Source organism: Bombina bombina, chromosome 2 (assembly GCF_027579735.1).
Source record: "Bombina bombina isolate aBomBom1 chromosome 2, aBomBom1.pri, whole genome shotgun sequence".
Classification (NCBI taxonomy): Eukaryota; Metazoa; Chordata; class Amphibia; order Anura; family Bombinatoridae; genus Bombina; species Bombina bombina.
Genome location: NC_069500.1, coordinates 748,564,155 through 748,581,718, shown reverse-complemented (window position 1 = coordinate 748,581,718; position 17,564 = coordinate 748,564,155). Strand labels below are relative to the sequence as shown.

General features: G+C 38.7%; 1 protein-coding gene across 2 annotated transcripts in view; it reads right to left on the bottom strand.

Annotated features, from left to right (window-relative positions):
• Positions 1–17,564, bottom strand: part of RNF126 (ring finger protein 126) — a 133,480-nt gene that overhangs the window by 97,173 nt on the left and 18,743 nt on the right. For both annotated transcript variants that reach the window (XM_053702841.1, XM_053702842.1), the window contains exon 2: positions 11,426–11,481. In XM_053702841.1, coding sequence (XP_053558816.1) covers positions 11,426–11,481 — 56 coding nt within the window. The remainder of the gene's footprint in view (positions 1–11,425; positions 11,482–17,564) is intronic.

Here is a 17,564-nt window from a genome sequence, read left to right as displayed (position 1 = left end):
GAGGTGCTCCTAGATGGTAAAATCGCCACAGAACAAGCTAACAAGCAATTGAGCTGGTGTTTGTTCCTGAGAGAGCACTTCTCTTTCTGTATGTATTTAGTCTCCCTAAGGGAAAATCAGACATGGACTCCTTGCTAAATGTGTCTAGAGGAATGTGGCTGCTATGTGAAGAACATTCCACTCGTAATCTAGCCCTACGTAGAGCTCACACTTAGACACCTTACGTTTTAGTATAGTTATGGAATAGTGCAACCCTGTCTTAGGGTTCTGCCTTTACTCTGAAATGTATATATTGTATACATTAAAAATATTTTCAGACCAGCCTTTTCTCCTTTTCAGAGTGGTTCCAAAAGATTACATCTACAAATTACACATAAAAGTATGATCTTTACAAAGAGATTCCTGATATAACAAAAGATAGCTAAATGTTGAAGATATATGGTTTAAGTTTAAAAAAAAAAAAAAAAAATATATAGGATATTTTTATTTATATTTCGGATGGGCAAAATACGTCATAAATGTAGGGGGTAGACATTTTTTAGATGCCAGGGGTGAAAGTGCCACAAAGGTTCATTATATCTTTTAAAGACATTTAGAAACGGACAAATACAAAAAAGAACTCTAAACTGTCAGTCTGAAAACAAAAGAAATTTCCCCTCATGATTCTCAATTCTTGCTACCTCATAGTAACCTGACCATATACAAACATTAACCCTACAATTTACTTTACCCAGTCAAACAAACAAGCTAGTAACCTCTAGCAACAGGGGTGTGACTACAAGCCAGAAAGAGCCAGGCAACAAAAGGAAGAAAACACATCTTTTATAGAGGTTTTAAATATGTTAAATACCTATAGCACACAAAACATAAAATATAATATCCAATACATTTCACTTCCAAAAAAAACTAGCAACACAGTGAAATACAACATTTCAGATAAATATGGTAGGAAGCTATACCTTAAAGGGACATGAAACCCAAAAAAATTATCTCAAGATTTAGATAGAGAATACAATTTTGAACAATTTTCCTATTTACTTCTATTATTTAATTTGCATAATTAATTTTGTTATCCTTATATATAGTACAACACAGAGAAAACCCTGCACTCACCAGCAAGCTCACAGTTAAGTTTAAAATCAAAAATGGAAAGGTTAGTTACCACATCTGGCCAAATGGGACAAGCTCAGGTACCACGTCATGGTCCATTCCAATACCCGAGTCCCTAACACAGCCACACAATGCAAGCTCTCAAATCCAAACAAACTGGGAACAAGGGAGGGGTGCACAGGCATATGTAATCACATACTGTGAGCTTGCTGGTGAGTGCAGGGTTTTGTCTATGTGTTGTACTAATTTGTTTTGTAATTCCCCTATGGTTCTTGCACCCACTCATGCCTGGGGTTAACTGCCTGTGACTCAGGTGACAGCACAGCTTTTTGCGAGTGCCAATGAGCACCCAGGGCTGAGCATGTTACTGGGTTATGGGATGTGTACCCGGTCCGGTCTTTGAGTGCAGTCCCCTTACGTATAATAAAAACATAATTTATGTAAGAACTTACCTGATAAATTCATTTCTTTCATATTAGCAAGAGTCCATGAGCTAGTGACGTATGGGATATACATTCCTACCAGGAGGGGCAAAGTTTCCCAAACCTTAAAATGCCTATAAATACACCCCTCACCACACCCACAATTCAGTTTAACGAATAGCCAAGAAGTGGGGTGATAAGAAAAAAGTGCGAAAGCATATAAAATAAGGAATTGGAATAATTGTGCTTTATACAAAAAAATCATAACCACCACAAAAAAGGGCGGGCCTCATGGACTCTTGCTAATATGAAAGAAATGAATTTATCAGGTAAGTTCTTACATAAATTATGTTTTCTTTCATGTAATTAGCAAGAGTCCATGAGCTAGTGACGTATGGGATAATGACTACCCAAGATGTGGATCTTTCCACACAAGAGTCACTAGAGAGGGAGGGATAAAATAAAGACAGCCAATTCCTGCTGAAAATAATCCACACCCAAAATAAAGTTTAATGAAAAACATAAGCAGAAGATTCAAACTGAAACCACTGCCTGAAGTACTTTTCTACCAAAAACTGCTTCAGAAGAAGAAAACACATCAAAATGGTAGAATTTAGAAAAAGTATGCAAAGAGGACCAAGTTGCTGCTTTGCAAATCTGATCAATCGAAGCTTCATTCCTAAACGCCCAGGAAGTAGAAACTGACCTAGTAGAATGGACTGTAATCCTTCTAGGCGGAATTTTACCCGACTCGACATAGGCATGATGAAATAAAGATTTCAACCAAGATGCCAAGGAAATGGCAGAAGCTTTCTGGCCTTTTCTAGAACCGGAAAAGATGACAAATAGACTAGAAGTCTTTCGGAAAGACTTAGTAGCTTAAACATAATAATACAAAGCTCTAACAGCATCCAAAGAATGCAATGATTTCTCCTTAGAATTCATAGGATTAGGACATAATGAAGGTACCACAATTTCTCTACTAAGGTTGTTAGAATTCACAACCTTAGGTAAAAAATTCAAAAGAAGTTCGCAGCACCGCCCTATCCTGATGAAAAATCAGAAAAGGAGACTCACAAGAAAGAGCAGATAATTCAGAGACTCTTCTGGCAGAAGAGATGGCCAAAAGAAACAAAACTTTCCAAGAAAGTAATATAACGACCAAAGAATGCATGGGTTCAAAAGGAGGAGCTTGAAAAGCCCCCAGAACCAAATTCAAACTCCAAGGAGGAGAAATTGACTTAATGACAGGTTTTATACGAACCAAAGCTTGTACAAAACAATGAAATATCAGGAAGATTAGCAATCCTTCTGTGAAAAAAAACAAAAAAAAAAAAAAAAAACAGAAAGAGCAGAGATTTGTCCTTTCAAGGAACTTGCGGACAAACCTTTATCTAAACCATCCTGAAGAAACTGAAAAATTCTCGGTATTCAAAAAGAATGCCAAGAAAAAATGATGAGAAAGACACTAAGAAATATAAGTCTTCCAGACTCTATAATATATCTCTCTAGATACAGATTTACGAGCCTGTCACATAGTATTAATCACAGAGTCAGAGAAACCTTCTTTGACCAAGAATCAAGCGTTCAAACTCCATACCTTAAAATTTAAGGATTTGAGATCCTGATGGAAAAAAAAGGACCTTGCGACAGAAAGTCTGGTCTTAACGGAAGAGTCCACAGCTGGCAAGAGGCCATCCGGACAAGATCCGCATACCAAAACCTGTGAGGCCATGCTGGAGCTACCAGCAGGACAAACTAGCATTCCTTTAGAATTTTGGAGAATACTTTTGGAAGAAGAACTAGAGGCGGAAAGATATAGGCAGGATGATACTTCCAAGGAAGTGATAATGTATCCACTGCTTCCGCCCGAGGATCCCGGGATCTGGACAGATACCAGGGAAGTTTCTTGTTTAGATGAGAAGCCATCAGATCTATTTCTGGGAGTTCCCACATTTGAACAATCTGAAGAAATACCTCTGGGTGAAGAGACCATTCGCCCGGATGCAACGTTTGGCGACTGAGATAATCCGCTTCCTAATTGTCTATACCTGGGATATGAACCGCAGAGATTAGACAGGAGCTGGATTCCGCCCAAACCAAAATTCGAGATACTTCTTTCATAGCCAGAGGACTGTGAGTCCCTCCTTGATGATTGATGTATGCCACAGCTATGACATTGTCTATCTGAAAACAAATGAACAACTCTCTCTTCAGAAGAGGCCAAGACTGAAGAGCTCTGAAAATTGCACGGAGTTCGAAATATTGATCGGTAATCTCACCTCCTGAGATTCCCAAACCCCTTGTGCCGTCAGAGACCCCCACACAGCTCCCCAACCTGTAAGACTTGCATCTGTTGAGATTATAGTCCAGGTCAGAAGAACAAAGAAGCCCCCTGAACTAAACGATGGTGAACTGTCCACCATGTCAGAGAGTGTCGTATAATCGGTCTAAAGATATTAATTGAGATATCTTTGTGTAATCCCTGCACCACTGGTTCAGCATACAGAGCTGAAGAGGTCGCATGTGAAAACGAGCAAAGGGGATCGCGTCCGATGCAGCAGTCCTAAGACCTAAAATTTCCATGCATAAGGCTACCAAAGGGAACGATTGTGACTGAAGGTTTTGACAAGCTGACATCAATGTTAAATTTCTCTTATCTGACAAGGACAGAGTCATAGACACTGAATCTATCTGGAAACCTAAAAAGGTTACCCTTGTCTGAGGAAACAATGAACTGAATGGTAAATTGATCCTCCAACCATGATCTTGAAGAAACAACACAAGTCTATTCGTATGAGATTCTGCGAAAATGTGAAGACTGAGCAAGTACCAAGATATCGTCCAAATAAGGAAATACCAAAAACCTGTTCTCTGATTACAGACAGAAGGGCACCGAGAACCTTTGAAAAAAATTCTTGGAGCTGACGCTAGGCCATACGGTAGAGCCACAAAACTGGTAATGCTTGTCTAAAAAGAGAATCTCAGAAACTAAAAGTGATCTGGATGAATCGGAATATGCAGATACACATCCTGTAAATCTATTGTAGACATATAATGCCCTTGCTAAACAAAAGGCAGGATAGTCCTACAGTTACCATCTTGAATGTTGGTATCCTTACATAACGATTCAATATAGATAGATCCGGAACTGGTCTGAAGGAATTGACCTTCTTTGGTACAATGAAGAGATAGAATAAAACCCCAGTCCCTGTTCCAGAACTGGAACTGGCATAATCACTCCAGCCAACTCTAGATCTGAAACACATTTCAGAAATGCTGAGCCTTTGCTGTGTTTACTGGGACACGGGAAAGAAAAAAATCTCTTTGCAGGAGGCCTTAACTTGAAGCCAATTCTGTACCTTTCTGAAACAATGTTCTGAAACCAGAGATTGTGAACGGAATTGATCCAAATTTCCTTGAAAAAAACGTAAACTGCCCCATACCAGCTGAGCTGGAATGAGGGCAGCACCTTCATGGGTATTTAGGAGCTGGCTATAGGTTTCTATAAGGCTTGGATATATTCCAAACAGGAGTGGTATCAGTTTGGAAACCATTTCCAGAGGATGAAGGATCAGGCTTTTGTTCCTTGTTGTGAGGAAAGGAACGAAAATGATTATTAGACCTAAATTTACCTTAGATTTTTTATCCTTTGGTAAAAAAGTTCCCTTCCCTCCAGTAACAGTTGAGATAATAGAATCCAACTGAAAATCGAATAATTTATTACCCTGGAAAGAAAGGGAAAGCAAAGTTGACTTAGAAGACATATCAGCATTCCAAGTTTTAAGCCATAAAGCTTTTCTAGCTAAAATAGCTAGAGACATATACCTGACATCAACTCTAATGATATCAAAAGATGGTATCACAAATAAAATTATTAGCATGTTATAGAATAATAATAATGCTATAAAATTATGATCTGTTACTTGTTGCGCTAAAGCTTCTAACCAAAAAGTTGAAGCTGCAGCAACATCCGCTAAAAATATAGCAGGTCTAAGAAGATTACCTGAACATAAATAAGCTTTTCTTAGAAAGGATTCAATTTTCCTATCTAAAGGATCCTTAAATGAAGTACTATCTGCCATAGGAATAGTAGTACGTTTAGCAGGAGTAGAGACAGCCCCATTAACCTTAGGGATTTTGTCCCAAAACTCTAATCTGTCAGATGGCACAGGATATAATTGCTTAAACGTTTAGAAGGAGTAAATGAATTACCCAAATTATTCCATTCCCTGGAAATTACTTCAGAAATAGCATCAGGGAGAGAAAACACTTCTGGACTAACTACAGGAGATTTAAAAACCTTATTTAAACGTTTAGATTTAGTATCAAGAGGACCAGAATCCTCTATTTCTAATGCAATTAATACTTCTTTAAGTAAAGAACGAATAAATTCCATCTTGAACAAATACAAAGATTTATCAGCATCAACCTCTGAGACAGAAACCTCTGAACCAGAAGAACCATTATCAGTATCAGAATGATGATGTTCATTTAAAAATTCATCTGAAAAAAGAGAAGTTTTAAAAGACTTTTATGTATACTAGAAGGAGAAATAACAGACATAGCCTTCTTAATGGATTTAAAAAAATAAAATCTCTTATGTTTATCAGGAACACTCTGAAAATTAGATGTTGACGGAACAGCAACAGGTAATGTAACAGTACTAAAGGAAATTTTATCTGCATTAATAAGTTTGTCATGACATGCAATACAAACAACAGCTGGAGAAACAGATACCAAAAGTTTATAGCAGATACACTTAGCTTGGTAGCTCCAGCACTGGGCAGCGATTTTCCTGAAGTATCTTCTGACTCAGTTGCAACGTGGAACATCTTGCAATATGTAAGAGAAAAAATAACATATAAAGCAAAATTGATCAAATTCCTTAAATGACAGTTTCAGGAATGGGAAAAAAATGCCAGTGAACAAGCTTCTAGCAACCAGAAGCAATAAATAATGAGACTTAAATAATGTGGAGACAAAAAATGACGCCCATATTTTTTAGCGCCAAAAAAGACGCCCACATTATTTGGCACCTAAATGCTTTTGGCGCCAAAAATGACGCCACATCCGGAACGCCGACACTTGACGCAAAAAAACGTCAAAAAATGACGCAACTTCCGGCGACACGTATGACGCCGGAAACAGAAAAAAAAATTTGCGCCAAAAAAGTCCGCGCCAAGAATGACGCAATAAAATGAAGCATTTTCAGCCCCCGCGAGCCTAACAGCCCACAGGGAAAAAGTCAAATTTTTTTAAGGTAAGAAAAATGATTGAAACAAATGCATTTATCCCAAGTATGAAACTGACTGTCTGAAAATAAGGAATGTTGAACATCCTGAGTCAAGGCAAATAAATGTTTGAATACATATATTTAGAACTTTATAAAAAAAGTGCCTAACCATAGCTTAGAGTGTCACAGAAAATAAGCTTACTTACTTACCCCAGGACACTCATCTACATGTTGTAGAAAGCCAAACCAGTACTGAAACGAAAATCAGCAGAGGTAATGGTATATATATATATATAAGAGTATATCGTCGATCTGAAAAGGGAGGTAAGAGATGAATCTCTACGACCGATAACAGAGAACCTATGAAATAGACCCCGTAGAAGGAGATCATTGCATTCAAATAGGCAATACTCTCCTCACATCCCTCTGACATTCACTGCACGCTGAGAGGAAAACCGGGCTCCAACCTGCTGCGGAGCGCATATCAACGTAGAATCTAGCACAAACTTACTTCACCACCTCCATAGGAGGCAAAGTTTGTAAAACTGAATTGTGGGTGTGGTGAGGGGGTGTATTTATAGGCATTTTAAGGTTTGGGAAACTTTGCCCCTCCTGGTAGGAATGTATATCCCATACGTCACTAGCTCATGGACTCTTGCTAATTACATGAAAGAAATATATTATATAAGATCAGCACTCACCAGCATAACCAACATCACTGTGCACAGCCAAATGAATTTATCCAAAGTAGAAGCAGCATGTGAAAAAAGGATCCGGTGTGTATCCCAGTAGCTTCCACAGCAGCAAAACAGCCAGCACCAGAGGGTAAATCAATCACCTTTTGTATTTATTTCAATAAAAGGTGATTGATTTACCCTCTGGTGCTGGCTGTTTTGCTGCTGTGGAAGCTACTGGGATACACACCGGATCCTTTTTTCACATGCTGCTTCTACTATACATACATACATACATATACACACACAGAATGTCATTGGCTCACCCATGTGTTCAGTTAGAAACCAGTAGTGCATTGCTGCTCCTTCAACAAATTATACCAAGATAATAGATGTAAATTTGGAAAGTTGTTTAAAATTGTATCTTCTACCTAAATCATGAAAGAAAATTCTTGGGTTTCATGTCCCTTTAACAGTCAAGTAGATATGACAAACACATTCAGTCAAAAATTTCAACCTTTTTGTCTTAAAGGGACATTAACTGCTGGACACAACTTCAACAGAATGGTTACTACTCATCCTATTATTCGTCCTCCTATTCAGAGCTATTCTCTTATCTTAACCCTTTGCAGGTGCCAGTTGATATAGTAACACATTTTCATACTGGGCGTTGCTATCTTCTCTATGTATTCTTGTGAAAGAATTGGTGAACATTCACAGACCAGTGATGTTTACGGCTTTTTGCACAGCCATAACATGCACTTTGAGTTAGCACAGCAGAAAGCTTTTATATTTGTACATAACATATATAAAAAAGCCACATGTATAGTACAGAGCAATGCAGTCACTGCAAAAGTATAAAACTCCCATTCTGTATGGCTGTATTCTCTATCACAGGGTGCAAGAATATTTATGCTCCATGATGGGGGGGGGCATCCCGTATGAAAATGTGACTCTTTACCAACTGTCACCTGTAAGAAGTTAAAAGAAGAGAAGGGCTTTGAAAAGAGCTACAGGAACAGGAGGAAGAAAAAACAAGGAGCATGGTAATTAGTAAAACGCTATTGAAGTTGTGCCCAGCCTCTTTAAAATACAAACCATATCACAGCTGATACAATTAATCTTCCAATTTCTAAGACATTTTATGATCTTAAAGGGACATGAAAGCCAAAAATTAATGAATTTATTTCATGATTCAAACAGAACATACAATTTAAAAAAAGTTTCCTATATACAGGTAAAACTCGAAAAGTTAGGATATCGTGCAAAAGTTCATTTATTTCACTAATGCAACTTAAAAGGTTAAGCTAATAAAATAGATAGACTCATTACATGCAAAGCAAGATTGTTCAAGCCGTGATTTGTCATAATTGTGATGATTATGGCTTACAGCTCATGAAAACCCCAAATCCACAATCTCAGAAAATTAGAATATTGTGAAAAGGTGCAACATTCTAGGCTCAAAGTGTCCCACTCTAATCAGCGAATTAAGCCATAACACCTGCAAAGGGTTCCTGAGCCTTTAAATAGTCTCTCAGTCTGGTTCAGTAGGAATCACAATCATGGGAAAGACTGCTGGCCTGACAGTTGTGCAGAAAACCATCATTCACACCCTCCATAAGGAGGGAAAGCCTCAAAAGGTAATTGCAAAAGAAGTTGGATGTTCCCAAAGTGCTGTATCAAAGCACATTAATAGAAAGTTATGTGGAAGGGAAAAGTGTGGAAGAAAAAAATGCACAAGCAGCAGGGATGACCACAGCCTGGAGAGGATTGTCAGGAAAAGGCCATTCAAAAGTGTTGGGGACTTTCACAAGGAGTGGACTGATGCTGGAGTCAGTGCATCAAGAGCCACCACACACAGACGGATCCTGGACATGGGCTTCAAATATCGTATTCCTCTTTTTAAGCCACTCCTGAACAACAAACGTCAGAAGTGTCTTACCTGGGCTAAAGAAAAACAGACCTGGTCTGTTGCTCAGAGGCCCAAAGTCCTCTTTTCTGATGAGAGCAAATGTTGCATCTCATTTGGAAACCAAGGACCCAGAGTATGGAGGAAGAATGGAGAGGCACATACTGCAAGATGCTTGAAGTCCAGTGTGAAGTTTCCACAGTCTGTGTTGATTTGGGGAGCCATGTTATCTGCTGGTGTTGGTCCACTGTGCCTCATTAAGTCCAGGGTCAACACAGCCGTCAACCAGGAGATTTTGGAGAACTTCATGCTTCCTTCCGCAGACTAGCTCTATGGGGATGCTGACTTCATTTTCCAGCAGGACTTGGCACCTGCCCACACTGCCAAAAGCACCAAAACCTGGTTCAATGACCGTGGGATTACTGTGCTTGATTGGCCAGCAAACTCGCCTGACCTGAGCCCCATAGAGAATCTATGGGGCATTGCCAAGAGAAAGATGAGACACATGAGACCGAACAATGCAGAAGAGCTGAAGGCCGCTATTGAAGCATCCTGGTCTTCCATAACACCTCAGCAGTGCCACAGGCTGATAGCTTCCATGCCACGCCGCATTGAGGCAGTAATTGCTGCAAAAGGGGCCCAAACCAAGTACTGAGTACATACAGTATGCATGCTTATACTTTTCAGAGGTCCGATATTGTTCTATGTGCAATCCTTGTTTTATTGATTGCATGTAATATTCTAATTTTCTGAGATTGTGGATTTGGGGTTTTCATGAGCTGTAAGCCATAATCATCACAATTATGACAAATCACGGCTTGAACTATCTTGCTTTGCATGTAATGAGTCTCTCTCATATATTAGTTTCACCTTTTAGGTTGCATTAGTGAAATAAATGAACTTTTGCACGATATTCTAATTTTTCAAGTTTCACCTGTAATTCTATTATCAAATTTGCTTTGTTCTTATGCTATTCTTTGTTGAAGATAGGTAGCGTGTACATGTCTGGAGTACAACATGGCAGGTAGAAGTGCTTCCATCTAGTGCTCTTGCTAATGTATAACATTCTTTTAAACCTGCTGCAATAGTCCTGCAGACACAGGAACGTTCCTGAGCTTAACTCCCTGATTTTCACCTAAGGATACCAAGAGAATGAAGAAATGTGATAATAGAAGTATATTGCAAAGATGTTTAAAAATTGTACTCTGAATCATGAAAGAAAATGTTTTTGTTTTTTTGTCCCTTTAAAGGGACAGTAAACGCAAAAAATAATGTTACATAATTCTGCACATAGTGCAGAATTATGTAACATTTTCTTAGGGATCGGTTTAAAAATCTTAGAGCTTAGAACTTTCCTGGTCTCTTTTTCAAAAGTGCTTCACGGGCGCTGTCTAATCACAGTGCGCCCGATCGCGCTATTGAACTGAATGTAGCACGCTCCCGTTACCAGAACAGAGTGAGAGTGCGCTACATTCAGTTTAATAGCGCGATAGGGCGCTTACTTTTTATCTACTTTAAAAAGGAAGTTATAGCGCATCTTCATTACAAATGATGAATTAAGCGATCTAAAATATTGCTAACATCTGGATCTGTTTATACAAAGAGGAAGTTTACCATTACTTTAAGACAAGACTTGAAAAACGTGTTTGGCTCCTAGGTTTCAGTAATGCACTGTTAGGGAGCCAAGGTAGAATTCAATATAGAGATACAAGAACTAGAAATGAAAAGGGATACTAAACCCAGACAGAGTATGCAATTTTAAGCAACTTTCAAATTAACTCCTATTATCAACTTTTCTTTGTTCTCTTGGTATCTTTATTTAAAAAGCAGAAATGTAAGCTTTAGAGCCGGCCCATTTTTGTTTCTGAACCCTGGGTAGCGCTTGTGGCTATGTTTAGATACCAAGAGAACAAAGAAAAATTAATAGGAGTAAATTAGAAAGTTGCATTTTCTATCTGAATCATGAAAGAAAAAATTGGGGTTTAGTGTCCCTTTAATACTTAGTACAACTATATAAAAACACAAATTAAATCCACTATGATCAGCAAAGACCTGGAATTGGGATTTACAATACCTTGTTTCTGGAAGTTCCTCAATAAATCCTGACTCACACCGGGGGCAAGTATATTCCTAGAGACAGGGGAAAATAGAGTTAAAATTTGAGGTTCTTTATAATAAAAACAAAGCACAGCTATAAAAAAATAATGTGAGCTGGAACCACATTGAAACTTAAGCTATGACCAGAGTATATTCCTATGTATTTAATCTTCCATAAAGGTGAGGTTTGTCAAGTGGTGTCAAAAGGTAAAACGAAGTCTCGCAGAACACAGTGTAGTTTGATTATTCCACTGTTACCCCATATTATTTACATTTGTGCAGATAACTATAGAAATATTTTAGAGAGCAGAAAAACTGATCCTGACCATGTAAATAACCTGCTGCAAGATAGTGAAGTGACTAAGGCACACATTTATTCCAGTGAGATGATTGCAAGACAAAGATAAAATTATAGTTAAACACTCTAAATACATGGGTCAGTGTTTCCTGGCAGCAGAGTGGCTTTCTAGAAATACAAAGGTTTATGAACACGATATAAAAAGGAAGCAGACACTAGGAAACATTCTGCACTTTGCTGAAATGACAGGGCACTTTTCTAGAATGCTCATGCGTTAGAAAAAAAACACAAACAAACAGAGCTGTCTATGTGCAAGCTATACCTAATATTCACAGTGTCAGGGGTTATAGCAAACACATTCATTTGTTGAAAATACAAAATCCCATTTATTCCAACTAAACAAGATGCCTCTTTCTAAAATGTTTAGCATCTATGTTTTACATAAATAGACAGAATGTGGTACCAATGTAAAGCAATACAATTGTACTATAAAAATTACTAAGCAAAATAAACTTAAAAAAAAGCATTTGAATGAAAAACAAAACAAACTATATGAACTTCCATATATGAACAAACAAGTAATAGAAAAAATACAGCTCTATACTGAAACACTTGATTGATATATGGAGTTTAATGATATGAAACCAATTTTTTTTCCTTTTAGGATTCAGATAGATCATACATTTTTAAACAATTTACCAATTTATTTCTATTATGACTTTTGCTTCATTCTCTTGGCATCATTTATTAAAAGAGCAGCAATACACTACTGTGAGCTAGTTGAACAAATTGGTAAGCCAATGAAAAAGCATGTATGTGCTGTCACCAATCAGCTCCTGAACCTACCTAGGTATGCTATTCAACAAGAAAGATACCAAAAGAACAAAGTAAATTGGAAACTTGTCTTAAATGCTGTTTCTGAGTAATAAAAGAAAAATCTTATATTTCATTTCCTTTTAAACTTAAAGGGACATTCTGATGCTGAAATAAAATGCTGTAATAAATATTTTATCACACACACAACTAATACTATTATTTATTTAAAATGCCCCTGTAGAAAAACAGACTGATTTAACGATCAACAAAAAGGTTTATGAGAAATACATACAGTTCTGAAAAAAATTAAGAGACCACTGCAAAATTATCAGTTTCTCTAGTTTTACAATCTATAGGTATGTGTTTGAGTAGAATAAACATTTATTTTTTAGTCTGTAAACTACATTTCTCCCAAATAGGAATATTGTCATTAGAACATTTATTTGCAGAAAATGACAACTGGTCAAAATAACAAAAAAGATGCAGTGTTTTCAGACCTTGAATAATGCAAAGAAAACAAGTTCATATTCATTTTTAACCAACACAATACTAATGATTTAACTTAGGAAGAGTTCAGAAATCAGTATTCGGTGGAATAACTCTTCCTAAGTTAAATCATTACTGTTGTGTTGGTTAAAAATGAATATGAACTTGTTTTCTTTGCATTATTCGAGGTCTGAAAACACTGCATCTTTTTTGTTATTTTGACCAGTTGTCATTTCCTGCAAATAAATGCTTTAATGACAATATTCCTATTTGGAATTTGGGAGAAATGTCAGTAGTTTATAGACTAAAAAACAAAATGTTCATTTTACTCAAACACATACCTATAGATTCGAAAACTAGAGAAACTGATAATTTTGCAGTGGTCTCCATTTTTCCAGAACTGTATGTGTGTGTATGTTTTTTTAACTTCATAAGTGTTCATAAATCAGTATTTGGTGGAATAACCTGATTTCTGAACTCTTCCTAAGTTAAAACATTACAATTGTGTTGGTTAAAAATGAATATGAACTTGTTTTCTTTGCATTGTTCGAGGTCTGAAAACTGCATCTTTTTTGTTATTTTGACCAGTTGTAATTTTCTTTATTTTTTTAAATTGCGTGTCACCAAGAGTTTTAAAGGGCTATTATAATTTAAAAAAAATAATAATTTATGCTTACCTGATAAATGTATTTCTTTTTTGACACGATGAGTCCACGAATCATCTTAATTACTAATGGGATATTCACCTCCTGGTCAGCAGGAGGAGGCAAAGAGCACCTTAAATAGCTCCTCCCTTCCCTCCCACTCCAGTCATTCGACCGAAGTTAGGAAGAGAAAGGAAAAGCCAAGGTGCAGGGGTGTCTGAAGTTTACAATAACCCACAACCTGTCTTAAAAGAACAGGGCGGGCCGTGGACTCATTGTGTCAAAAAATAAATAAATTTATCAGGTAAGCATAAATTTTCTTTTCTTTTTTAAGACACGATGAGTCCACGGATCATCTTAATTACTAATGGGATTCAATACCCAAACTAGAGTACACAGATGATACGGGAGGGACAAGACAGGGCACCTAAACGGAAGGCACCACTGCTTGAAGAACTTTTCTCCCAAAAGCGGCCTCAGCCGAGGCAAAAAAGTCAAATTTGTAGAACTTTGAAAAAGAGTGAAGAGAGAACCAAGTTGCAGTCTTGCAAGTCTGATCCACAGGAGCTTCATTTTTGAACGCCCATGAAAAAGCAACAGCTCTCGTGGAATGAGCCGTAACTTTCCCGGGAGGCTGTCGTCCAGCAGTCTCATATGCAAAACGTATGATACTCTACAACCAAAAAGAAAGAGAAGTAGCCGTAGTTTTCTGTCCCTTTTCGTTTTCTTGAAAAAAAAAAACCCAAACAAAGACGACTGACGACAGTCCTTAGTTGCCTGCAGGAAAAACTTTAAAGCACGGACCACGTCCAAATTGTGCATAAGTCTTTCCTTCTGAGAAGGAGGATTAGGATACAAGAAAAGAACAACAATCTCCTGATTTATATTCCGATCAGAAACAACCTTAGGAAGAAGTCCTAATTTAGTATGTAAAACAACCTTATCAGAATGGAAAATAAGACAAGGTGACTTATAGTGTAATGCCGAGAGCTCTGACACTCTGAGTAGAAGAAATAGCAACAAGAAATAAAACCTTCCAAGATAACAACTTAATATATAAGGAAAGCATAGGCTCAAACAGAGCCCCTTGAAGAACCCTGAGAACTAAATTCAGACTCCCTGGAGGAGTAACTGGATTGAACACAGGCCTGAACTTGACCAAGGCCTGACAAAGAGATTGTACATCTGGGACACCTGCTCGACGTTTGTGTAACAAAATAGATTTGACCCTTTAGGGAACTTAACGATAAACCTTTCTCCAAACCCTCTTGGAGAAAAGACAAAATTCCAGGAATCCTAACTCTACTTCTATAAGTAGCCCATGAATTCACACCAATAGAGATATTTACGTAATATCTTATGATAAATTTTTCTAGTGACAGGCTTACGAGCCTGAATCAAGGTCTCAATGACCGAGTCAGAAAAACCCCACTTGGATAATATTAAGCATTCAATCTTCAAGCAGTCAGTTTCAGAGAAACCAGATTTGGGGGAAGGAGGGACCCTTGAATGAGAAGGTCCTCCCTCAACGTAAGTCTCCAAAGTGGCAGAGATGACATGTCCACCAGATCAGCATACCAAATCCTGCGAGGCGAAGCCGGTGGCACGAGGATCACCGATGCCCCCTCCAGCTTGATTCGAGCAATGACCCGAGAAAGAAAAGCACCACGGAGGAAAAAGCAGGAGAACACTTCCGGATGGAGTTCCCACTCCCCCGGATGATCCACCCCTGGGATGTGGATTGCCGACAGGCAGAAAGAAAGTGTCTCCGCCCACTGAATTATTTGGATACCTCTGTCATCGCTAAGAAACTCCTCGTTCCTCCCTGATGAGTGATGTAAACCACTGACGTAATTTTGTTCGACTAGAACCTGATAAACTGGACAGAGGTTAACTGGGGCCAGGTCAGAAGAACATTGTAGATCGCTCTCAGCTCCAGAATGGATTATAGGAAGAACAGACTCTGGCTGAGTCCAAAACCTCTGAGCCCTTAGGGAGCCCCAGACTGCTCCCCACCCTAGAAGGCTGGCGTCTGTTGTCACAAGCACCCAAGATGGTCCACAAAAGCCGGTTCCCTGGGAGAGATGATCTAGAGACAACCACCATTGAAGAGAATCCCTTGTCTCCTGCTCCAGAAGTATTTGAGGAGACAAATCTGTATAATCTCCGATCCATTGCCTGAACATGCTTAACTGCAGAGATCTGATATGGAACCGAGCAAACAGGATGATGTCCATTGCCGCCACCATCAGCCCGATTATCTCCATGTACCAAGCACTGAAGGCAGAGGAGTGGACTGAATGACTAGACAAGTATCGATAATCTCAGATTTCCTGTCATTTTGTAAGAAAAATCTTCATGGACATGGAATCTATTATGATTCCCAGGGACAATTATCGTTGTGCTTGGTACTAAGGAACTCCTTTCCAAATTTACCTTCCACCCGTGAGATCGCGGGAGAGATAACACCATGTGCGTATGAAATCTAACTTGCTGAAGGATGGCGCCTGGACTAGGATGTCGTCCAGATAGGGCACCACAGCAAAACCCCATAACCGAAGCACCACCAAGAGCGATCTCAGGGCCCTTGTGAAAACAGAGCTGTGGCAAGACCGAAGGAAGACTCACGAACTGGAAGCGATTGTCCAGAAAGGCAAACCTTAGAAGATTCTTGAGAATGGCACATGAAGGTAAGCGTCCTTTAAATCCACTGTTGTCATAAATTGAGCCTCTTGGATCAAGGAAAGAAGGGAACGAATAGTTTCCATCTTGACGGACGGTACACTAAGACATTTGTTCAGACCCTTGAGATCTAAAAAGTGGTCTGAAGGTTCCCTCTTCTATTGGGAACCACAAACCAATTGGGATGAAAAACCCAGACCCTGTTGGTCTGAAAGTTCCCTCTTCTAGTGGATCTGTATGGGAACCGGAACAATCACCCCCAGTTCTGAGAGGTCTCCTACGCAGAGAAAGAACGCCTCTCCTCTTGACTAATCTGCAGATAATCCTGAAAACAGAAACCTGCCTCTGGGAGGAAAAACCTTTGAGCTTTATTTGTATCCCTGGGACACTATTTTCTTTTCATGTGAGCAGACAACACTTCTTGAAAAAGCCCCAAGTGAGGGGAGAAACGCGTTGAAGAAAGTGTTCACCTACCGACTGCAAAATTACTAGCGACTAAGGCACCTATAACTTTATAACCACTGTGTCCATCTGAAACAGAGGAACAAAGTGAGTTTATAGGTGTGGTATAATTCGGCAAGTCAAGAGCCGTAACACTCCAGCATCCAAGCACACCACAGGGTTAAAACCCTATTGACATCGGATAATAATTTAAAGTTTTCGGAAAAGTATCATCTGATAGCTACGGAGCCAGTGACGTGAGCTAATACGTCAGCCGCAACTGTAACCAGCACCGGACATGAGCTGCTCAATTTTTCAGCGCGAGCAACAGCTGACAACAAGCTGCGACGTCAGCAGCACACGTGGGTCAGGAGATCGGGGAAGAAAACAACGCTCGATTGAGACACACCAAAAAACAAAGTTCTCTACGGACATCTATACGGGCCGCACAATCCGTAAGGTACCACTCTCATATGTAGCCCAGATTGATCCAATACTCATTGAGCACGATCATCTGCATATGAGAGTTTACTCTATTTCCACTACAGCAAGCTACTCTGTGGAACTTAAGACTTGCACTACTTGCAGACTATTGAATCCATCTGCCCTTACTAACAGCAATAATTATTACAGCGAACAACTTTGATACCGCTATATACTGTGTTAAACACTGAGGTTGTTTTTTTAGCATTTAACTGGAAGATTTAAAAATATTATTAGATATTATTATGTACATTTGGAAGATTTTA